Source organism: Cryptomeria japonica, chromosome 11 (assembly GCF_030272615.1).
Source record: "Cryptomeria japonica chromosome 11, Sugi_1.0, whole genome shotgun sequence".
In the NCBI taxonomy this organism is placed as follows: domain Eukaryota; kingdom Viridiplantae; phylum Streptophyta; class Pinopsida; order Cupressales; family Cupressaceae; genus Cryptomeria; species Cryptomeria japonica.
The window spans coordinates 384,995,596-385,021,611 of NC_081415.1; the positions used below are offsets into that span (position 1 = coordinate 384,995,596).

At 37.1% G+C, this 26,016-nt stretch overlaps 2 protein-coding genes across 3 annotated transcripts in view; one reads left to right on the forward strand and one right to left on the reverse strand.

Moving 5' to 3' along the window:
• The first annotated feature begins 318 nt into the window (after positions 1–318).
• The window catches only part of LOC131071624 (WEB family protein At5g55860), a 46,203-nt gene continuing 20,505 nt past the window's right edge, over positions 319–26,016 (forward strand). Inside the window, exons 1-2 of one of the 2 annotated variants that reach the window (XM_058007551.2) lie at positions 319–1,414; positions 1,564–1,655. The gene's annotated coding sequence lies outside the window, so the exon portion shown is untranslated. Of the gene's footprint in view, positions 1,656–26,016 lie in introns of both variants that reach the window. The other variant, XM_059214005.1, reaches the window with a different exon arrangement.
• On the reverse strand, positions 14,237–14,662 carry LOC131071568 (uncharacterized). The gene has a single exon (XM_058007453.1). The coding sequence runs from the start codon at positions 14,660–14,662 to the stop codon at positions 14,237–14,239; it is 426 nt and encodes a 141-aa protein (XP_057863436.1).

The following is a 26,016-nucleotide window of genomic DNA, read 5'->3' on the forward strand; positions in this document are numbered from 1 at the left end:
TAAATTTTTAAAAAATTTATTTATTTTTATGCAAATCATTTCATACTCTAAAAAATACTAAATTCTAATAAATATTAGTCATATGAAATTAATTAATCTATGCTAAAATAAATATTTTTTAAATTTGATATCTTTTGACATCATCTACATAAATAAAATATAAATATACTAGTTTTATAATATAATGGTGTTGGATAATTTCTTCTCCATGGTTGAGCTGATATTGTTTTATTTCTAAAGCAAGCGGGTCAAAGACATATTGAATTTCTTCTCCATGGCTGAGCTGATATTGTTTTATTTCTAAAGCAAGCGGTTCAAAGACATATTGTCCAATGTAAACGGCTGATGACGGGTTCCCCAACTGTTATATCCTATCTTATGCGGAACATTCTCCTCCTTTTCCATCCCCACAGAGAATTTGAGGAAAACGAAAGACAGTTTAAAAGAAAAGACCAATAATCCTCTTCAGCACTTCTGCTTTTCGATGAACAATGGACACAATCATTTGTCAACCATTCATTTTTTAGTGTTTTAGTTTGTTTGGCCGGCTGATGTTTATTTGGAAACCTTCATTATTTCTGTTTTATGAAACTTTTGTCGCATTTCTATCTCTAAACTTTTGTCGCATTTCTAATCTTCCATTTCAGTATATTAGTAAACAACAATATATGAAAAGCAAACCGTTTTTCACAGTGTGGTCACTTTCAATATAAAAATAAGTATTATTCCCTGTTGCCAAGCACAAGCCTCTCCAATCCACGCTTGCATGGTGGATGGAGAGGCCCACTTGTATCTAACTCCTTACTCATCTTCTTTCTTGGCCCCCAATGTAACCAAAATGACCCCTCCAAACCTGTTGTTAGACTTAGTAAAGTGAAAGCCAAGAAACACATCCAAATGATGATAAAGATGGAGTCTAATATAATGTATTACCCAGGATCTGCATCTCTTCATACCAAACACCTCACTTGTACATTTTAACCATTTAATTTTCTACAAATCTTAGCACTCCCTTATCATTTAAGCTGAGCTGATGCAGAATTTGAGGTTCTAGATGTTCTATATAGTTTTGTTTAATAGGAAAATACTGTCCACCCGACCATTTAAAATGTCGTATTAACAATCTAGTTGATTGCAGTATTTTAATGTTTTATGTAAAAGTAAATTCGCAACATACCATATAGAAAGAGAGAGATGCCTTTGAAGTAGGAGATAATTCAGGAAGTTCCTACAATAGGATTGGAAACAGGCTGTTTATCCTTGTCAGAAACTTATGCAACATTCGATATATAGTTTTCCAGATAACTCATCCATCTGAATCAATTTATCAATTCTGCCACTGAAATTGGCAGCAATTGTTTGCTGTTGCTATAATTTGCCGAGGTACCCACCACAGGATTCGTCCAATTTGGAGGTATCCATCATATGATTCCTGTAATTTTGGAAGTGCTCATCACAAAATTCATCTAATTTGGAGCTACCCATCTGCCCTGCCCAGCGCAAATGATAAAACTGATGGGTGTACTCATAATCTGTTCTTCATGCTTTCTGCATTTGGGTTAGTTTTGCAGGAAGTGATGGGTTTTGATAGTGACGTGTTTGTCGTTTGATGATTTAAAGAGCAAGTTTTGCTAGGAAGAATTGCAGAATTCCAGGTATGTTCAGCTTTATGAACGTTATCATTAAGTTTTGTAAGTTTATTTTGTGAAGATGCTGTGTGTAGTTTACAGTCTACTGTATCCTAGGATGGATTATGTTGTAATTTGTGTTTGAGTTGCTTTGAGGGTTTTTGAAAGTGATGGCAAAACTTGTTTTTTAAATAAAATAGCATTCAAACTCCAGGTCAGCGTTCCTCTGCATATGATTTCGAATCATTGGATGCTAGTCTTGGTGTTTGGGATCTTATATCAGCCTACACGACCTCAAATTCAGGGAACCTAAATGTCATGCACTTCAGTATAATATTTCGATCATCTTCACGAAGGTTCCCTAATGATCTAACTGTATACTGTACCTTAGAATTTCAAATCTTGAGAAACGAGTGTGAGTTTCTACTACCCATCCACTGGGAACGGACTCATGTATTCTATGATCAAAGGTAGTGAGCAGCCTTGATCTTTGATTTTGAATCTCATAACAGCATATCTAATTATGAATTGTCATTAGCAACTTCAAAAACTTAAAAGGTCGAAAAGCTTATTCAGGATATCTGGTTATGAATCTCAGACTCAGCCAAATCAATTATGTAAATCCTTTTGACCTTTATTCAGAAGTGCAACTATTGGACTTTTATGCTCCCAAGGCTGGCCTGATTCTTCTTGTGATTGGGTGTAAGCCTCTGTCATCCAGGTTGTACCCTTGCTAATGAATTTCTCCAGAATCATGGTTAAAATTAAGTGTTTTAGTTAGTGAGGGTTCATGTTGCAGCCCTGAGCCTCACAAGTTCAAAATTTGACTGGTATCCTTGTAAAGACAAAGGGTGCACTCTACTTGTGTTTTTTGATTGTTCCAAAAATTTTCATTCCTTCATATGAGGGGAAAATGATTGAATTGCATGCTTATGGGAGAATTCAATGTTAAATAGCAAGCTGTATAATCAGCATAGTTGAATGCTGCAAGATTGATTCTTGAACTCCGCTGTTTGATTGCAATAGTAGGAATCAGGCTAGCTGCCATAGAATACTTCACCTTGATTTTCTATCTTTGCCTTTTGATGTAATCAATGTTTCTCAGAGTTCCTAGGATGTGAGAAATACAATTTCAAGGATGACAAAAGTATACCTGAATTTCGGGGACGCCTATTAAAACTACTAAAACAAATTAAAAGCAGCAAAAATTGTAAAAGTACATACAATGTGCTGAATTTGCAGTGACAATCCTCCCCTTGTTAACATTTAGGTAATTTTAACATTCTTTTTCTATTAATATCATGTAGTTTCCACAGTCCATATTAAAAATAATAACAAATTTTTGGATTTAACTATGTGTGATTTTAATAAAAATTGCACAGTTAAATTTAAAAAATTGTTATTATCATTTTTCTATGTTCCACACTGTTTTTAGGATGGGGATTTCTAGGATGGTAGGGACGGAGGCCCTTTAATCGGGGTTGGACAATTAAAAAAAAGAGGAAACTTTTTAAAATATAGGAAATTTAAATTATTCATTTTATAAGACATTCACTATATTTGCTATATAACCATATTACATAACATTAAAGTTGAATTGAGCATTCATGTGAGAGTGGGTACACAGAATTAACAAAATTCCATTGTTCTGGTTGTCAATGTGCAAATATAATAAGTGCACTTAGTACAGCAAAAGGCCCATAGGATACAACTACAAAATGTAAAAAATGTAGACAAACAACATAACGACTAGACCTACCGCTGCTGCATCTAGTCCTTTATCTGCATCGAAATTGGACTCCAGTTGAGTCACATCAATATGAGGGGAAAAACTCAACCAATGGTACCCCAAACCAATCTCTCGTGTGCATCCTTATCAATTTGTGTGGCATCTTCAAGATCAACATCCCAACATGCAGATTGAATTTGCTAATGCATGACCACCACTTCTTCACTCATTGAGAGGTAAGCCTATTCCTCCCGATGTATTGAATGAAACCATATGAGGGCTAATTCCTCACTGCTCTAAAAGCAATTGACAACTTGTGCAAGGAGGTGAGAGGCAAGCATCTTCAATGCCATTTATATTCTTACCATGCCATGTCTGCTAACCGATAAGGTTGGTCTGAGCTAATATAGTTTTATCTATCTTGGCCCTCATTGTTTGTTGAATGTTGGAGCTAGAAGATAGACCAAAGTGATCCACTGTTGTCGAAGTTTGGATGCTTACTCAATGTTGTAAATCTTTTGAAAGGTCTTTATAAACCCTTCTTTCACTTCTTCATCTTAAGGAGGGGGTACTCTCCTAGACCTTGATCCATAGTATTATGATTTTGAACCTAAGCTGTCGTATGAAATGGAGTGTTAACATTGTTCCACCACTGCATCATAATGGGCTTAATATGTTTGCCATACAATCCCAAATTAGGGTCCTTGTTATGAATTGCTCACTTCATTTACCTAATTATGTTGTGAGATGTCTCGTAAATATTTCCAAGACTAGGAGAGTTTGTATCAATGTACCTAACCATCCACACAATAGGTGAGATGAAAGAAGAAATGTATCTGCAAACAATTTTTTCAAAAAAGAGTGACTCAAATGACAAAAATAATTTGCTAAAGTTTTCAAATTTTAAAATTTAAAACACAAAAAATGAAAATAATTTGTAAGTTGCAAATATTATTAATTTCTTATCTCATATTGCACCCCCAATCATCATCAAGGATCTACTTCACGCTCTTCCTTTCAGTTGTATTGGTCTCTACACCCCTATGCCACTTAGAACTCACCATCTTTAATTATAGAGGCTTCTGCACCTCAAACATCCTCTCTAGTAAGGTGAAGTAAGTGACATATCTAGGCTCCATATGTTTGAAGAATTCTTTTCTTGGTAAAGTCCTTAAGAGAGCAAGAAAGGTGTGGTGGTTGCAAATGAACATCTGTATGTCTAGTTTTTACCAACATTGCCTTCACCCAGTCTACCTTCCTAATGTCTTTCAATGCATCATTCAACACATGAACACAACACGAGGTCCAAAAGTTTTTCTTGTAAAAACCCTCCAGCATCATGCCAATTAATTCATAGACATGTGCTGAGTCGGTCACAACCTATGCAACATTTGAGGCCTTAGACTTGTCTATAATATTGATAAGTGGCCAACATTTAAAATTTCTCCAACCATTCTTGATAATTGGGCACCTCATCCTTATCTAGGTTTACCTCATGTTCATCAACAAACTCACCTTCGAATACTATCTAATATCTATCAAAGAGGGAGGTGTGCAATCTATGTTCTTCAAGAGGCATATGATGTAATATCCTTGGCTAATCTGACCCTGTTTCGCTTATTTGAACCCCAAGGAATATTGTCAAACACTTGGCATACAATGTTTGAAGCCGCTGTAGTGAATTCTTTATTTGTTTTCTTTGGGTTTGTAGGCTGCAAATGAAGTTATGGAAAGCTTCTAACAATGCAAAGTTGTTATAGAAATGATATACTAGCTGTTTTAGACCTTTCCACACATATGTAATGACTGAAATTAACTAGTACAGCTAGTTGACATTAAGACAAACACTTGTCATGCATCCCAATGTATACCTACAGCCATTAGGCATTTAAGCAAACAATTGGCATGAAAGCTAAGTGGCTGATCAATGTTGAATGTTACCATGAATGTGGACTATGCAAATTATATCTCCATTAAACATATGCAACCTCCAAGTATTTCATGATATAATCATAATAGAAAATGATGCAATGAAGTAATGATTTTCTAATACAATGACCATAGATAGAAAACCTGGAATTTCAATGGCTGTCTTGATACATTGGTTTGATTCTCCTCATACGCAAAGCCCTTGTCAAATATATATAGCTGTTCACCTTTCTAAATCCCCTTCTATAGAACTCAAACTACTGTAGCGCACTGTTCATGCACACTGTTCACGGCACTGTAGCGCACTGTAGTCTCTTTCAATCTGCAAACAAACTCTGAAATAAACCCTCCAAACAGCTCAATATTGACTTTTGAATGAAGCCAACTCTCACAAGCATAATCAGATGATATTGCACACCCTCTATATGCTGTTACAATGAAGAAACCACGCTCTCCAATGCCGACAAGCCTTGAATACTGCAGAAACCCTTGGTATTCTACACTTCAATGCTCCAGAGAAACTTCAATCAAAAACTCCAATCACATAATCAATCCCCCTTCTCTTCTTTTCAAAAGCCTTATATATATTTCCCATGAAGGTTCGATTTTCTCCAATAAGGCATTAAATCAATTAATGATATTAAATGACATTTAATGATATTAAATGACATTTAATGATATAATATTTTCACTTTGTCATTTAATATTTCACCTTGGTAAAAGAGCCACAATTAATTAATTAAATGGTCCCCTTTAATGATACTTGGACCCTTACTTAAGTTATAATATAAAATTATATCATAACTTAATAATATAAGCTCAAAACATTAATGTTTATTTAAACTAAATAAACATTAATATCTCCATTAATACTAAACATTTTTAAACGTCGTCTGAGATGGGCGCTGACATGATGAAGCTGCATATGACCATACCCCTTTACTAAAAATAGAAGGGGTCCATCTCTAACATCTCAAACTTACTATAAATAGTAAGTATAGCAAATGAAGTCCAAATGATACCAAACGAAAGCCAGATCGAAACACACTGAACTCTGGAGCTGATACAAGCCTCGGGAGACCCTCTATCCATACTCATTAGCCTAAGAGGGTCAGAATGATAGGCTAATCACCAAAAAAAACCATGTCTGCTAAAATGGGGACATTACAGTCCGCCCCTCCTGGAATTGCTTGTCCCCAAGCAATATCGACTGCAAAGAAACTCCTCCACCTGGATCCCAAATGAAGACCTGTGTAATGTCCCTGGTATTACCAACCAACTCCTGTAATGTCCACACCAAGGGCACAACTAACAAGACCTGCCAAACTACATCAACCTCAACAGCAAGTGTCACAAGAACATGAACATCAAGTGGAAGCAACTCTGAAAACTGACAATGTTTGCTTCCCAAAACAGAGAACATTAACCGGAACTCGGATGCACACAAAGGATCCCTCAACATACTCGCTAGTGTCCCACATAGTATACCTGGATTCCAAATCCAGGGTAGAAATCTGCCATGTAAACCTCCCTCAGACTTTTGCTGCTCAACACTGATCGCCACTTCACCATGTGAGATGTGATGAAGCCAACCCACGAGACCTATCCAAACTGCAACATTAACTCTGTCATCACCTGGATCCCAGTGCAATCTATACACACATCCATCTGTACTGTGAAGATAGGAGTACCTGGAAACATCTGCTATGCAACATCTCTCCACAACCTCTGCTAAACCCTCATGGATGTGATATCCAACCAAACCATCATGCCCATTGTCACCATAGTCTCTCTGAAGCCATGTATCCAAAGATAGCCTCTGTGTCATAGGAGTAACAATCTCCACCGGATACACATCAATATGATGGGAAACTGAACACTGCTCGAGCAAGTAGCCACCAACAATCAACTGAGTCGGGTACTTGCAACTGCTAGTTCCATCCACTGAAAATGGTAACTCTCCATCCCACAATGGATGGTATAATCCTAAAGCCAATCCACATTGATGCATCATCAAGTCCTCCACGTGTGGATCAAAAGAAAAGTGATGAGCACTCCTCACTGCGTAGTTGTGATAAAACGCTCCAACCTCGGTCAAGGGCTCATCTCTAACAATACTGGAATCATGAGATGGCTCCAATCTCTGACCCCGAACAATTGATTGGGTAGGGGCTCTGGTAACCCTCTCTGCAAACCCAATCACAAAATCTCTATTAGGAAGCATTGTAGTCAGAGTATCAATAATTACTCCCACACCACGCCTGATGGCAAGAGAACCTCGGATGATAGTATCCTTGGTGGCTCCAAACGGACCCTCTCGAAACTCAGGACTCTCAAGAAGGTACTCAATAAATGAATCTGTGCAGTAAAAACAATATAAGGCTGAGTCAACCTTATCCTCTAAGACCTGCAGCTGATCACTCTGACTCTGAGAAACAACAAGCTGGCATCCAAAATCAGCTGCATGGGATGAAGTAACAGATTTGCTTCCAGGAGAGGGAAACAAATCTACATGGGAGCCATACTCCCAACCAGATGACACTATGCGAGTTCCATGTGAAGTGGATGGAGTAATGTCGCATACTAACACACAACTCTCTGGAGAGTCCACCACTGCCACACGAGCTATCAACAATCTGACCTGTATCATTTGTCATAGCACTAACCTCGGGAGAACCTGATGCAACAAGTGGTTCTCTACTACTCTCAACCCAAATACTCATCCCAGCTAAGTCACCTGTACCTGCATCAGTGACGGATGTAACCACATCCTCAACATACCCATCACTACAACCCGTGGGTGTAAACTCATCACCAAGTGATGCTATAGGAAACTCAACTGTATCCACAGATGGTGAAGACTGTGCTAAACTCAACGCCACGGTAAGTTCCTCAACCTATGACTGTGACTCACGAAGGGCTGACTGAGCACTCTCCAACGAGTCCATAGTCACCTCAAGCTCATGGGTGAGCTCATCAACCTCCTCCTCCTTTCCCTTCAGTGCATCGTAGCAAGTGCAATCCCACTCAAGAAGATAATCCCTATCAGCAAGTAACTGCAAGTAATTCTGTTTCATTATCCCAATAGCTGCTCGGAGTGCATGGAACTCTGCTAGGGAAATGCTACTATCACCGTGCTCATATGTCTCAGGAGTACTCCAACCAAAGGTCGCCAACATTTGTCGAGCAACATCAAAATGCTCCAAAGCTGTAACAATCATATCAGTATTAACCTTCAACTGCCCAGCTAGATGATGATACCCCTGTGACTCATTCTTTCCACCCAAATCTACACTATGGTATGAAACCGAATCAACATCACTCACCTCGTGATCAACAACATCATGTGTGCAATCAATTGTGCACACATCAATATCTAAGGTACTGCTGCTATGTACCTCGTAGGATGGCTCAACTGGCAAGGTAGAAGTTGTTGTTATGACAATATCTTCACACACTTCCACTTCCAATGCAACTACATGGCCATCCAACTCATGATTCTGGGATCCTATGCCAAAGCATGAATCTTCAAACTTGTTCTCTAAGGTCTGATCTGAAAAATCAGACTCTAAATGACATGAATCCACATCACACATTACCCCATTAGTACCCAAATCTCGAGTACCTTCATGCGGCAACTTAATAGAAGCATCTTGCACATGTGTAGTCACTGCTCTCTCATGCTGATGCAAAATTTCATCACTGCTGTCATATAGATCAAAACTCTTAGGAGCCAAAATTCCCATGCAATCCTTATTCTTGACACTTGTATCACGAGTGCCAATACCCAAGGTCACTCCCACAACACTTTTTGAACTTTCCATGACTTTCAAATCATCATTACGCTCAAGTGCAAGGCTGCTGTCATGAAAATCAGACTTGTTATCATGACTGATAACAACTTCTTGAGTGTCAATAATCACCACATTCTCTTCAAGTTTCACCTTTTTATCCTTAAAAATAGATGTCATATACCGAGCAATTCTATCAAGTTTTGCAGGGTGTGAAATCAATTCATCCAGCTTCTTCTGGTTTTGTTTTAACTTTTCCAATGAGGAATACACTTGCTTCCTATTCTGGTCCAACTAATTCTGGGTACTTGAAGTAACCATGATTAACTAGCTGAATCAATCTACCCAACAGGTTGGTAGGAAACCGCTCTGATACCAATGTAATATCCTTGGCTAATCTGACCCTGTTTCGCTTATTTGAACCCCAAGGAATATTGTCAAACACTTGGCATACAATGTTTGAAGCCGCTGTAGTGAATTCTTTATTTGTTTTCTTTGGGTTTGTAGGCTGCAAATGAAGTTATGGAAAGCTTCTAACAATGCAAAGTTGTTATAGAAATGATATACTAGCTGTTTTAGACCTTTCCACACATATGTAATGACTGAAATTAACTAGTACAGCTAGTTGACATTAAGACAAACACTTGTCATGCATCCCAATGTATACCTACAGCCATTAGGCATTTAAGCAAACAATTGGCATGAAAGCTAAGTGGCTGATCAATGTTGAATGTTACCATGAATGTGGAATATGCAAATTATATCTCCATTAAACATATGCAACCTCCAAGTATTTCATGATATAATCATAATAGAAAATGATGCAATGAAGTAATGATTTTCTAATACAATGACCATAGATAGAAAACCTGGAATTTCAATGGCTGCCTTGATATATTGGTTTGGTTCTCCTCATACGCAAAGCCCTTGTCAAATATATATATCTGTTCACCTTTCTAAATCCCCTTCTAGAGAACTCAAACCACTGTAGCGCACTGTTCATGCACACTGTTCACGACACTGTAGCGCACTATTCATGCGCACTGTTCACGACACTGTAGTGCACTGTAGTCTCTTTCAATCTGCAAACAAACTCTGAAATAAACCCTCCAAACAGCTCAATATTGACTTCTGAATGAAGCCAACTCTCACAAGCATAATCAGATGATATTGCACACCCTCTATATGCTGTTACAATGAAGAAGCCACGCTCTCCAATGCCGACAAGCCTTGAATACTGCAGAAACCCTTGGTATTCTACACTTCAATGCTCCAGAGAAACTTCAATCAAAAACTCCAATCACATAATCAATCCCCCTTCTCTTCTTTTCAAAAGCCTTATATATATTTCCCATGAAGGTTCGATTTTCTCCAATAAGGCATTAAATCAATTAATGATATTAAATGACATTTAATGATATTAAATGACATTTAATGATATTAAATGACATTTAATGATATAATATTTTCACTTTGTCATTTAATATTTCACCTTGGTAAAAGAGCCACAATTAATTAATTAAATGGTCCCCTTTAATGATACTTGGACCCTTACTTAAGTTATAATATAAAATTATATCATAACTTAATAATATAAGCTCAAAACATTAATGTTTATTTAAACTAAATAAACATTAATATCTCCATTAATACTCAACATTTTTAAATGCCGTCTGAGCTGGGAGCTGACATGATGAAGCTGCATATGACCATACCCCTTTACTAAAAATAGAAGGGGTCCATCTCTAACATCTCAAACTTACTATAAATAGTAAGTATAGCAAATGAAGTCCAAATGATACCAAACGAAACCTAGATCGAAACACACTGAACTCTGGAGCTGATACAAGCCTCGGGAGACCCTCTATCCATACTCATTAGCCTAAGAGGGTCAGAATGATAGGCTAATCACCAAAAAAAACCATGTCTGCTAAAATGGGGACATTACATATGATGAACCAATGTTGTTTGAATTTTAAAATTTTTTTAATATAGGGAGAATGTGCGACATGAAATGGGATGGCATGGTCGTAAAAAACATTGACAACTACATCATCTACCTTTTCTCATGGTTGCAAGTTCAACATCCTTACAACTGTGTTTGCCCTATCACTAGCCTTTATTTTTAAGCCTCTCACCTCTAAGTCTAAACATCCATGGTACACATGGACATAATGTATAGATTCTATTGGAAAACCCTTAGTTTTTGCCTCACCCTTAATATACAACATAGAAACCTTGGCATTCTCAACTAGGTTTTTTTTTTTGCAAATTCTAACTCCATGTCTTGGTATGCTCAAAAAGTTATTATAAACCCTAGTGTAGCTCCCTTTGAAATCACTCTTGCATGCATGGCACAATCAATGCCTCCTCTCTCCCTTCCCCTGATCTTTTTTTCAGTTGTGTCTAAAATTGTCACCAATTGCAAAATGGGTTTGGTGGCATTGAATGGGCTTCTTGCATGAGTTTTTAAGCTAAGTTATTGATTTGGGTATGGGTACGAATATGGATATGGGTGTGGATTCATGAGTATGACAAAAAAAATAAAAAATTCTTGGGTACGGGTACGCTCGTACATATATATATATATATATGAATGCATGCATGCATTTATGTATGTATATTTTTATATATATCTATATGTATACATATATTATATATATGTTCAAACATCAAAATTATAAAATAAACTATATCAATGTATAACTATAAGAAGAGTGATACTTATGACTCCATAATTGCCTATAAATTTCAATAAACATCAAAAGAGAGAATATTTTGATACCTCATTCATGAATTTCAAAAATGAAAATACTCAAATCTCAAAATGTCATTACATAATGAAAATTCAAATTATAATCAATTTTAATATTCATATTCTTCATCAGAAGCATCAACGTCAATATCAACATTTTTTGAACCACAATCAATTGGATTGCCGCTACCATTAGTTGTGTCAAGTGCAGAAGCTGGTTCAATTCATTTTTCAAACATTTGATAAAATGCCAAATCATTAACAACACAAGGAAAGTGACTTCACAAAACATAAGTAAACAACTGCTACATATGCATAATGTAAATCAACTAAAATCAATCTCAGTAATGCTGATATAAAGTTTGCTAACCCCATGTTCAAATGTATAGCTCACAAATGCAACGCAAATGATATTTCATTGCTTGCTTGCTGGCATATTCTAATAAAAAATTATGTCACAAAGTTGTGAGAGTGAAATTGAGATTTTAATTTATAAAACTATGCTTGGGTATGACCCTGGGTTCTTCCTGGGTGCTTGGGTTTTTTGTGGGTCCTTCATAGAAGAACCCACAGAGAACCCATGAACCTAGGAAGAATCCAAGTCGTACCTAAGCCATACCTATACCCAAACAATACTCGTACCAGGACCCATGCTAAAACAGAAGAACCTAGTATCTTAGTTTTTAAGAGAGCATAAGGACATTTCAAAAGATTATGTTTCATTTCACCTATCATACTCCCAAACCTTGAATAACCTCCAACATCTCTTTGTCTTGTTTCGGCAGTCTTAGCCTCCTCACAACAATAACCCTTACAGCTACTCATATTGTTTTTTTGATGCAAACTAAAAAAAAAGCATAAGAGCTTTGAACCTCAAAGGAAAGATAAAAAATTACTGAAGTATTTTTTTTTTTTATTGGTAATTGGAGCATTATATCAAATTCAAATAAAAACATACATAGTCTATAGAGATATCATGAAATAGTGTCAAAACACTACCCCCAAAAATTTGCCCACTTGCAAAAAACAGTCTATCACAATTCAACCGCCCAAACCTACCCGCCATAATACAAAATGAGGCTTAACCCCTGATACAAAAAACTTTGAACTACACCTATGCTATGGAATCAATTCATCTAACTTGCCTCCTGAACAACATTACCCCTGGAGTCCACCATCTTGATCTGGGCTTGCATGTTGTCTACATTTCCTGAAAGTTTCCTGTGACTCGAGGGCTCACCACCCTACAAAAGCAGAGCCATCTCTTCCTTTGTGGAACCCATTGGATGCCCACATTTTTGTTTCAGAGGAGGCATTTCATCCTCTGGTTGCATAATCTCTATCTGAGGCCCCCATTTCACTAGCTCTTCTTTGATAATCCGCTCATCCCTTAACCTCAAATAGTCTTTTACACCATTAAGCCCAATCTGGGCAGATGCCCTACGCATCTCCTTGCAGTTAGCACTCCAAAGGAGGAATGGCATCAGTGGAGGAGTAAACTCACTCACATGAAGCCAGTTGCCACCAGGGCACACAAAACCTTCTCCATTTCTCGCCATCACAATTATCTTCTCAATTCCCAAACACCATTCTTTCACACAATTATTCATTATCCATATCAAAGAATCCCACAATTCTAGTTCTAGACACCATGCCAAAAATACTGAAGCTATGTCGACATTGGTTCAACATCAGTATTGAGCATTCAAATATTCATTTCCCTTTACAATTTTCACTTTGTTGAGAAAGTCCTGATCTTCGATTTTAAATACATGAGTCAAACGTTTGTCCGAAATTTTCCCCCAAAAAGCAAGCATTGATTATGTGGATTGCAGGGAAAAATTTGCCTCCATGGTGCTCTTGCTGATTTCTCACTGCACTACCACCTTCTCGAAACTTCACAAAGAAGTAAAGTGAATGTCATCCAACACAACAATCAAGTCAACGCCCTTGCCTATCATAAAAATACCCATGGCCAACCACTTTGTCAAGTGTCTCATTAAATGAGGTATTAATGAGCCTTTGTGTTTTTGACCTCACCACCTACGAAGTATTCGCTAGAGCCACATTCCAAATCTTTCAACACATGTCCCATGACACAAATAGTAAGTTGCTGGAACGGCGTCCCATCTTCCATAAATTTCAAATTTTAACCTTGTTCGAAAGGCTCTCCATCCGCCGCCACCACAATCCACCCTTTCCAACTATGATCATCTTTTGTACTACATATCTCCCTTCTGTGATTCGCACGAGTTGGGGGTCAAATCAACACCATCGTTCTTATCTATCAGGCCTGGTGCATCAAATCCTCACTCCACATTGTTGATTCAAACATCCCTATTATATTTAGCCACCTCACCTCCCTACGCTGATCTGTATCCTCATCCCTCCCCCCCCCCAAAATTTACATAATTCCCCCTACACTGCGAGCATCAAGTAGCCCATCGAACCACTTGATTTCACCTATTTGTAGGTCGAAAGCCATGTTGGCTTGCAAGTCTACTTCCCAGTTACCTTCCCTTAGCACATGCGACAATTTGAATCTCTGGAAGGTAGAAAGTAGGCGTTTGATACTTTGAATAACTTTATCAATTTTCCAATCATCAGCTCCTCGTTTTAATATAGCGTGCACTATAATTTGTGAATCTCCCTCAAGGTGGAGATTCACCACTCCCAACTTTCTCACCATTGGGACCGCCAGGAAAGTGGTGTTTACTTCTGCTTCATTATTTGTACCCGCTCCTAATCGTTGGCTGCATCTAGCAATAATTTGACCTTGGTGATTCCTCGCCACACAACCAGCACCTGATGGGCCTGGATTCCCTTTCATGGCACCATTGAAATTCACCTTAATTCAATCTTGATCTGGTGGCTTCTAGGATAAATTACTGATTTCTTCTTTCAAAGGATGAACCCTTTTAGGCTAATTAACAGGCCAAAAAATTACTGATGTATTTGAAAACATTAAAAATTGATGTTAAACTTACCCTAAATGATGAATTGTTGATGCTATCCTCATTTCTTCTCATTGCTCTTCTCTTCTCTTCTCTTCTCTCTTTTCTTTCTCTTCTTCTCACAAAATGGCAAAATGAGTGGGTTTTAAGTGTTTAATTCTAGGTGGGTTTGTTTTAGGTTTAGAGCTTTAAGAAGAAGTGTAGGGTCCTTGAAGGCTCCCAACTCATTTTATTTTTTGTTATTTTTGGTTTTAAAATTACAGGCTGTTTGGGGTGGCTAACGTTGCCTCGTGGCTGTTTCCAAGCTATTCCCAATCCTTTGAGGGGATTGGAGATGACTCTTGGGATGTTTCCAAGATGTCCCTGCAGCCCCCAATACATGACAGGGATGGAGATCCCTGGAAAAGATTTGGGGATGTTTTCCCCCATGTACTAATGTTATTTAAAAAAAGAAATTGCGCTTTTATTTTATGCACCAAATGAATCAGGCTGTCCTTACTGAAAAAGGGGATATCCTCTCCAAGTTCCCAAGTCCTCAAGACATTGAGGATGTTGCCCAAACCCATAGTGATATGTCCCCATGGAATGCTGTATGTAACACTTTTAGAAGGGATCCCAAATGATTAATAAATATTAACTTAGGACAAAACATTGGAAAATGTGGACATTGATCTTGTGTTTTCTAATTTGATCTCTACCAATTTTGGGATGTGAGCTTGTGGCACGCTCAATACTGGAAACTTCCAAAGTTCTACTAAGAAAGGATGGACATCTTGATAGCATTATGTGCTGTTCTCCCTGGCAAAGTTATGTATCTTTAACAAATAATTGCAGTGTTTTCTGAGTTTTGAAAATGGGGGGACATTGTTTTTATAAGTACCCTTTCCAACTGAAGTGAAGGGAGAGGAATTGTTGAAATGTTGCATGTTGCATTCTGATAGATGTCAGTTGATGTCTTTTTTTGTTACATTGGAATCTTGTCTTTCAATATTCTTTCTCATTCGCTAAGTTTATGTTTAATAAAATTACATTACCAGAAAAACTAATGCTCTTCTTCACTAGCGGGACTAACTGCTAAATCCATTATTGCTAAAATTGATAAATATCAAATACAGAATCAAATGAGTTATTACTGCAATAATTGAAGGTGCTATTTCTGCTCAGTGAGCAATTTGTATTTAGAAAATTACAGTGTTTCTAAGTTTGGGGGATGGGGGAGTTTTGGGGATGGCAATTTTTTCCCTGCATTATGTGGATGGCAGGAGAGTGGTCATTAGAACACTATAAAAAATTAATATTTGAAAAATAAATTACAAAATATAGGTAAAGACGTTGCAATTATCATTCATGTAAACAATGAGTAAAAGTCTAAAGAAGCTGAACTTTATACAAATTTTGACAATTTGACAATCAGTTGATCCAATGATCAATCCTTTGTACTATAATATTTATATTATTCATCAAGCTCAAAATACAAAGTAATACCGACTCAAAATATTGTCACTAATCTAGCTCATTGTTTTATGCAAATGCTGTGGCATACTTCTCATCACTGGAACTGCTAGACTTGTCTATGTCATGCCCCCTTTTAGATTTTTTCTAAATTTCTGTTTTGTTTTTATTTTTCAGACTGAAACAAAATGAGAATTGAAAGAGTCAATTGAACTCGAAAGTAATGCTGATCACAACTACAAATAACTGTAAATTAATGTACCAACTCTCAATTGCAATCAAGAACAATTATGAAACCCTAGGGTGTACAATATACACAGATATGAATTGGAACAGTTAGGACAGCAACATTGCACATCAAAATCAACTTGAAACCCTTAGAAAACTGATTCTATTTGATTTTGCAGCAGCTGAAACAATTACATTGAATATAATGCGCTGAAATCGCAAATTCAGTTTTACAATGAATTATTTTCACTCACAAACTTAGTACAGCTGCACAGCTAGCAGATCTAGGCAATAATGATTGTCAGACTTGTATGGCTGGTCCTCAGATTAAATAGCTTTGTACAGAGTCTAGAGACTTCTGTACATATGGTGACTGGTTGGCATGGCTGTGACTTTGTGATGTGGATTTGTACGGCCATGACAATATTGGAACAGTACTTTGGTAGGACATGAGTGTGAAAAAGGATCATAAATTTATTCCTATAGCGTTGTAAATTGTACAACTTTAATTAGGGTGTCCAATTTCACACTCTACTAGCACTCATTTTAGTATTTCTAATTCCTTTATGTATTATAGGATCTTTATTGATTTAAATTAATATTTAATTCAGTGAGTCCTATTTCACTATAATACATCAATAGTTTATTATTTGGGCCCTTATTTTAATTGTGCCCTTTATCTTATTTCATTTCATGCTTATATGGGTCTTATGTGATTTCAAAGTTCAATGCACCTTTTTTCTGCATCTAAACATTGTAACTAACTTTATTATATAAATTACATTTCTAGTATCAGGGCCCTTTTATCTCATGATCCTAAAAATTTTAGCCTAAAGTGTTGGGACAATTTTGGTCAGGGCATTGTTCGATGCTTTTTGGCTTGAATTTTGGGAGGATAATATGTTTGTCTTGCCATTTTTAAAACTATCCCCGATGCAAAATATGATTATTCTATGTCAGCCAAAAGGTGATTTTACTTTTAGATCCCTATAGGAGGCATCATGCATAATTCATTTGATCATCACATCCTCTAACATCTACAATTTTCATTCCAAGAGCAATTATTCCAATTCAAGAGAAAACTCGAGTCTAAGAAACAACAATCTACATCTAGGCATCTTTAGTTATGTTTCTTTTATGATTTCGTGATGGATTTTATAATGATTTATCATGTTATTGCATCAACACATGAAGGACTTATCCTAAGAGAATTGCATCATCAATTGAAGGTATAATCATTTCAATTAAACAATTCTATTCAAGCATTTCATTTCAGATTTTTACTCCCAACTCATCATCGCTGTAGGTTTGAGTCCCAACCCGAGGTTTTATTAAGGAAAACCCCAATACAACCCCAAACACCACTTTCTCCTCTTGTGTGCAGATTTAGATTTAGCTACAAGTTTCCGACAGAGACCGAAGATGGAAAGTACTCGGGACTTGGAGACAAAGGACCCCTCCAAATTTCATCAGGAATCCTTTGGACAAGGGCGCTAGGGGTGACATTGTTTTTGTTTTGGACAAGGGCGCTTGAGGCAACATTGTCCTCCCAGCTCAAACTAAAATTTGGTAGGAAGCAAGCACATGATCTCAGGGTTTTAGATCCAATTCAGTGCTAAAAAAATCACCAAATGGACAAGGGCGCCTAACCTTCATTATCCACTATATTTCAACTCATATTTCTATAATAGGTTCCTCTTTACACCCCCTTTCCAAATTTGGGTTTGATTATGTGATTATCAGTTCTACATTTACTTGTTTATGCTGTCCATTGTTAGTTTTGCACGTTACCCTAATTTTCACATTCAATTCGCATCATTTCCATAGCTCATTTTCAACTCAATCAAGGAGTACTGAATCATGTTGAGCTCAACCCTTTTTGAATAAGTTTGAGGTTGAACTTATTGAGTTCATTCTCCTTTTAAGTGTGATTGTTGGAAATAGGTTTAATTCCTAGTTTGCATTCATAAACTTGTGAACCCTATTTCCACCCATTACATTTTGGTGAACCCGACTCTTCTTACACTTGCATATCATTTGATTTTAAACAATTTCACTGCATACATTGGTTACATCTTTATTGATGTGGCATATGAGTTTGATCATAAGTGCATGTTTTAAATTGAGTTATCTTTTTTTGCTAGTTCAATTTCAAGTTTTATCCAAGATGTTCATGATGTTCCCTTTCATGCATATGATGATTACTTAGCTTTGCCTTTTATCCATATCTATGAGTTACCCTCTCCCAACTTTGATCCCACCCATGAGGACATCTTGGTTCAACAAGAGACTATCAACACTTCTTTCAAATATTTCCCTCCCATGGAGTAAGCTTTGAAGAATGATGTTCATCCTTCTCCTAGGATGTACCTTCCCCATGGAGATCATTTGTTGCAAGAGAGTGATATTATGACTACCTTTTCTAATGATACCTTACCTTCTTTTCATTTCAATGACCTTCCCTCTAGAAATGAAGCATTGATGAATTTTGCTTGTCCTCCTCCCAAAAGTAGTCCTACTCATAAGGATACTTTGGTACAAGAGGATAATGTAACTAGCAATATTTCCATTGCTCTCTCTCCTAAAGATAAATCCTTGGAGAACAAAGAGCCTAATCAAGTCAATGCTATTAATGTTTCTAGTCATGCGAAGCCTAAATTTGTTCAATATGCCACTCAACCTTAAAACTAATCGATGACTAATGCTAAGAAACCAAAGAGACCTCCTGACTATTTCTTAAGAGTTACAAAATACATATGTGAAACAAGTAATATGGAAAGGCAATTAGCACAAAAATATAGTCCTAAAGTGCCTCACATATATAACACTTAAAACAAGAAGCAAGATCCCAATGTTCTTCTCACTTCCCTCCCTCCCCCTCCTCATCTTAAGCAACATGTTGGTAGGGAACCTAATCTTGTTGAACAACTTAATACAACTTTAGCTAAAATCTTCCTTTGGGACTTGATTCAAACTTCACCATCTTACCATGGGTTGATCCAAGAAGCCTTACAAAAGGTAGGTTCCCCTCCTTGTGCTAGACCAAAGGATATTATGTTCTCATGAGATGAATTACCTTTTTTCGAGGTTGAAAATAGGGATGATCCCCCTCATGATCACACCTTGCATTCATGAACATAAGATAAGACTTACCTTAATTAATAATGGGTTAGGCCTTAATATTTGTCGTGTTGACTTATTAGATAAGATAAACTGGGATTATTCTATAATTCAACCTGATTCTCTCTATATTCGTGGATTTGATAATGTTCCTAGAGAATCACTTGGTATAGTAATTTTACCTATCAAAGTAGGACCCATGACTTTACCCACTCCTATCCATGTCATGCCCAACGATCCCAACTATAACCTTCATCTAGGTAGACCATGGATTCATGCTATGAAAGCAATCACAATCAAATTCATACATAACAATGAAATCTACACAATCAAAGTTGATTCTAATCCTTATGATATTGTTCAAGATGAAGTAGGATGCATATCTCCCTTTCACACTATGATTCCTTTAACAACACAGTCTCCTATCAATGATGCTTTGTTAGTAAAAATTTGAGGTCCATTAGACTTTACACATTCTTTTAATGGATATAAAGTCCCACAATCCAAGTACAAAGTCTTGAAGGAGCCTTGTGCATCATTTATCCAATCTTCTATTCCAACCTCTCATTCCAACACGTCTTGATGATGAATGGGGCTCTTTTGACCCTCTCCTCTAGACATTTCAACACCTACATTTGATTCTAAACATGGATGTAATGGATATGATTTAGGATGTGTGCAACAAATTTTTGAGGCTCATGAGAAATTTACATGACACTTTTACAAAGAAGGTTTAGGTTTGCAACATCCTCCTTTGTCGACGTCCCTCCCCCATTGTCTAATACATCTATGTCTTCTTTTTTTAACGTTTCATCACAAGAGAGTATTTTGTATGAGCTTCTTAGAGAAACTTAATTACTCTCCCTTTGAAAATTCAAAGAAAGAATTGTAAACAAAATCAACACAATTCTTCTTTTTGCAAGTATCATCAATTCCATGGTTATTCTACCAATGAATGTCATGACTTGGAAAATAAAATTCAACAACTTATTGTAACTTGTATCATTCAAATACTAGATGACAATGAATTGGACTCTCATTTATTGCTTCTACGTAACATTTAAATTCCTATTATGTTGCTCCTCACAATGTGACATTGCTAGCTTACCTATCGGGGGCTCATTGTCATTCATGGTGGTACAATTTCAAGTGCAATCATACTTAGGTAGCAACATAATAGCATAGTTATTCTTGTCTCCACGCTTGGGGGGCAAGAATAGTTTTCAATCATTCCACTTTTCCTTTGTTGAATTCTATTTTTCATAAATTGGTTGTCCTTTCTCGCATAGAAGTATCTTTCATGCGAGTACATGTGTGTTCCTTGGTTAGGACCTATTCCTTGCTTGAAACGGTATGTCTTTTATGAATGATCTTTCCTTTGAAAGTGTTCAATCCTTTGCTAAGAATTCACATTTTGTAGCTATAGGAAAGGTGTGCATTCTTGGTCCCCTTCCCCTCCCCTTTCAAAGACATCATCTTTATTAAAGATCTCCTCTTCTTAGAGGAAGATATGTATAGGAAAGATCCCTTCCTCCTTCAACCATGCATCCCTCAAAAGGATCTCTTTACACTTGTTGTAAGATATCTCTTTAACAACTATCTCTTCCTTGTTTAAAGGAGTTGTGTGCTCTTTAACTTGGAGTGTATGTACATTGTTGCCTAAAGGATATTTCCTTGGTGATGGTGTTTATCCTTGTCCTTTTCTACCTTAAGATATCAACATAAGGCTATGTTGACATTTTAAGGGGGGCATATATGTGGCCTCATAGTTGCATTTTTTAGTTATCTTGGTTCAATCTTTATTAACTATCATTTGTCTTATACGGGTTGTTGCATCCTCATGTTTCATTCCTGAAACTAGACATTTTCCATTTGATCTATCATTTGTCTTATATGGGTTGTTGCATCCTCACGCTTCATTCTTGAAACCATACACCATCATTATCATATTAGGGTGAGTTGACTAGCATAATACAACTTGTTAGAACTTTTGACTTCTTATTCAATTGGCACCAATTAATTGCCTTGTAAAAAGAAAGCTTTGCTTTGGCAATCTCACTTTTTTAGAATGAGCTGACTAGCATAACACAACTTTCTAGAACTTTTGACTCTTCCTTTCCTTTTTGCACAGATCACACAACATAACACAACTTGTCCCATAGAATTCATGCTTTCATGGATCATCTAGCATAACACAGCTTACTAGCCTGTAAAATCCATGTTTCCTTTCTCTATCTCCTATGAACCCATTGCATAACACACTTTGCTAGTGTTGGATCATGGTTTCTTCTTGTCCTCTCAATCGGTGTATGTCCTTGTTCTTTATATAAGTCCATGTATGGTCTTGCAATAACACGCTGAGAATGATATTAGCAATTGAGACATATTGACATCGAGGTCTCTTCAACTAGTTGACTTGGAACGTTTTGTTTTAGTACTAATGTTGTTTGCTTTGTATATTTGAAGATTGCTTGCATGGATTGATAGGATCCTATGCTTGGGGACTTGATCATCCCTCAGTCTTATCTTATCCCTAGCTTGTCTTGCTTGTAAATTCTCTATCTCTTCATTTCTACTTTACTGTGAGTATGAGCATAAGTTCATACTCCACTAAAGTGGGGGCTAAATGTAGTGTCATAAGTTGTACACTTTTTAATTAGGGTGTCCAATTTCACACTCTCCTAGCACTCATTTTAGTATTTTCCATTCCTCTATGCATTATAGGACTTTTATTGATTTAAATTAATAATTAATCAATTAATTTAATGAGTTATATTTCTCTTTAATACATCAACACATTTTATTTGGGCCCTTATTTTAATTGTGCCCTTTATCTTATTTCAGTTCATGCTTATATGGTCCTATGTTGTTTCAAAGTTCAATGCACCTTTTCCTACATCTAAACATTAGAAATTTTCATATAAATTACATTTCTAATATCGGGGCCCTATTATCTCGTGATCCTAAAATTCGGGCCTAAAGTGTCGGGACAATTTTGGTCGAGATGACATTGTACGACACTTTTTGGCTAGAATTCTGGGACGATAATATGTCAATCTTGCCATTTCTAAAATTATCCCCAATGTGAAAATATGATAATTTAAGTCAACCAAAAGGTGATTTTACTTTGAGATCCCTATATAAGGCATCATTCATAATTCATTTGATCATCACATCCTCTAACATCTACAAGTTTCATTCCAAGAGCAATTATTCCAATTCAAGAGCAAATTTGAGTCTAAGAAGCAACAATCTACATCAAGGCATCTTTAGTTATGTTTCAATTATGATTTGATGATGGATTTTATGATGATTTATCATGCTATTGCATCAACACATGGAGGATTTATTTCCAACTCATCATAGATGTAGGGCCGAGTCCCAATCCGGGGCTTGACTAAGGCAAACCCCTATACAACCCCAAACACCACTTTATCCTCTTGTGTGCATATTCAAATTCAGCTACGAGCTTTTGACAAGGATTGAAGATAGGAAAGTACTCAGGACCTAGAGACAGAGGACCCCTCCAAATTTCATTTGGAATCCTCTAGACAAGTGTGCTTGGGGCGACATTGTCCTCCCATCTGTTGATGTGTCTTTTATACACGACCAAACACAGAATAAAATACCTAAAAGGTACCTTATCCTCTCTTGAATAAAGCTTCCCCGAATGTTGAAGATCTCGCAGAAGGATCAATCGGAGTAGCTCCAAGGTTCTGATTGTAGGTTATCTACGTGTGGATAAGCTCTTGCGGTATGATGTGATTTTGCTAGAATCACAAGGGGACTTACATCTGATGACCTAAGCGTCTGATTTGCTTTGGATATCACTGGAACGTGGGTCTTTACTGATCCTTGATTTTAAAAAAGGGAAAAGGATAAGGGTTGGAGAAGGATCTAATTCTAACACTAAGAATGTAGGAGCAATGGATGACCTTTGATGAAACTTTAACTAAGTCTTGCTTTGACATGCTAGGATCATCTCCACAAGGTTAGTGCGATCTTCTAAGGAAAGCTTTATGATGTTCAGATCACCGCTACAAGCATAGACACCATCAGGTTGATGCATATCAATGAAGAAGCGATAATTGAAGTTAAGCTTAAGATGAATGATTCCAGTTGACTATGCAAGGCAAGTTTGCAATCAACAAACCGCTAGTAGTATGGATATACAAATTTCACCATTGATCATACAAATTTCTTCCATTCATCTAATAACATGAAATTAAATTTGAGAAGTATAGAGACCATGCAAATTGTAGAATCGACACATAGAATTCACCATTATTTCAATGAAGTTTACATGTCTTTTGCAACAATCTCTTGGCAACAATCTTTGCCTTCTCTTTCTACTCTACTCTAAAATGCTATCTACTATTGAGCTACTAATTATTGACTATCTCTCTTTTGCTATCTCCTAACTATTCTCTGACTATTAATCCTTACAAATGAGGAGCCAAGGCTTTATATAGAGAGCCCTTTACAAATTGATGGCTCTGATTGACTTAGAATCAATGGCTAGGATTAAAGGATAGAAACCCTAATTAGGGTTTGTTATAACAAACTTACTTAGCCAATGAGAAAATTACATTCCAGGAGTGAGGACCAATAGGAAGCAGGGGTAGGTACACCAAAGTTTGTGTCGTCCCCGATGAGTCAGGTACATTGAATTTGGACATGTTGAGGTGGACCAATCTAACTGGAGGAAAAATGACTGGGATGCCACCTTGTCTGACATTTGTGTCTTGGTTGATCTCTTTTCTGTCTTTTGACGCAATGAATGATGTACCTCCTTGACTCCCATATGCTTGATGAGGCTTCCTAATTGTCAAGTGTTCTTTCTCTGGTAGCATACCTCGCCTTGAAGTGTCATTCTTCTCTGTCATCATGTGGTTTCTTCATGTGGTAGAATGAGGTCTTGAGGCTAGCTTGCAACTCCTCGAACACTTGAATTCTTCCAACGCTTCAAAACACCTTGATTCCTCCTTTATGCATCTGGGACATCCTTGATGGTGATGGGCTTAGAATAGGTCGTCCTTGTCCTGGTCTGATTTTCTTCCACTTGCAAAACAAACCAAAAGATGATTGAGTACACATGATATATTTATCTCACATAGCATTTTCTACCTTAAATCATCAACAAAAAGGCATTAGAATGAAATTCGCTCAAGATCCTCCCCAGGAACAGGCCCTATAAGAATTTCGCTTTGGACCCTTTGGAAGGGTCAAGAGCAAAATTTGCTATTTTGCTCAATTTAGACCTCATCTCCTTGCCTTGAACTTCTCTTGACCTTTGAATCACTTTCTCCTGAAGACATCATTGATTTGACCTCCAAAAAGACCAAAAAAGAGGATTTTGCTTTGGACCTTGGCCAAGGACAGGACTTATAAGGAATTTTGCTCTGGACCCTTTGGAAGGATCAAGAGCGAAATTCACATTTTAGGACAAAATCTTCATATTTTGTGACCACAACTTGCTCAAATGCATGTCTAAGGATGCCTTTAATCTCAATCAACACTAGGTTTGATGCAAAATTGGAGCAAAATAGAGGTTTTAAGGATTTCGCTTTGGACCCTTTGGAAGGGTCAGGAGTGAAATTCTTCCTGAGGCTCAAATTCTATCATTTATCTACTCCAAAATGCCTCCCAAGACAAGCACATGCTAGCCCTCTCTCCACCAAGGCCTGGGAATCCATCTCTTAATCTCAATCATGGGCAAACTAGGTGATTTTGGGAATTTTGCTCTGGACCCTTTGGAAGGGTCAAGAGCAAAATTCTTGATTTGCTTGTTTTCCTTCACCTAGTTTCATTCTTCATACCTTACTTTCCTTTGACTCTCCCTTTTGGATCCCCCTTTCACGAAGACAACACTTGTTTGACCTCAAAAAGGCCTGAAAGGAGAATTTCGCTAAAAACCATGGCCAAGGATAGGACCTATAGAGAATTTCGCTCGACCCTTTGGAAGGGTCAGGAGCGAAATTCAAGTTTTAGCTTAATTCCTTTACATTTGGTGGTCATAAGCTATTCAAAGGCATGCCTAGGGGTATCTCCAATCTTAATTCACCCTGATCCACACTTGGCTTGACACAAAATTGGGAGAAAAAGGAGATTTTGGGAATTTCGCTCTGGACCCTTTGGAAGGGTCAAGAGCGAAATTATTACTTGGGCTCATTTCTCATTTTTTCAACTCCAAACTACCTCAAAAGGCAAGGACACATCACTTCACTTCCATCCACGCCATAAAAACCAAGGATTTGACCTCCTCCAAAGGGAAAATAGGTGTTTTCAAGAATTTCGCTTTGGACCCTTTGGAAGGGTCAGGAGCAAAATTCATGATTTAGGACAAAATCCTTCACTCCTTCACTTCTAATCACTTCCTAAAGAAAAAAACCTACATAACCCGAGGACGCGTCCCCGGGTTAAAATCCCC

What these genes read in the sequence shown, in the direction of transcription:
- LOC131071568 (XM_058007453.1), bottom strand. Translation starts at nt 14,662, where the DNA reads ATGAAAGGGAATCCAGGCCCATCAGGTGCTGGTTGTGTGGCGAGGAAT.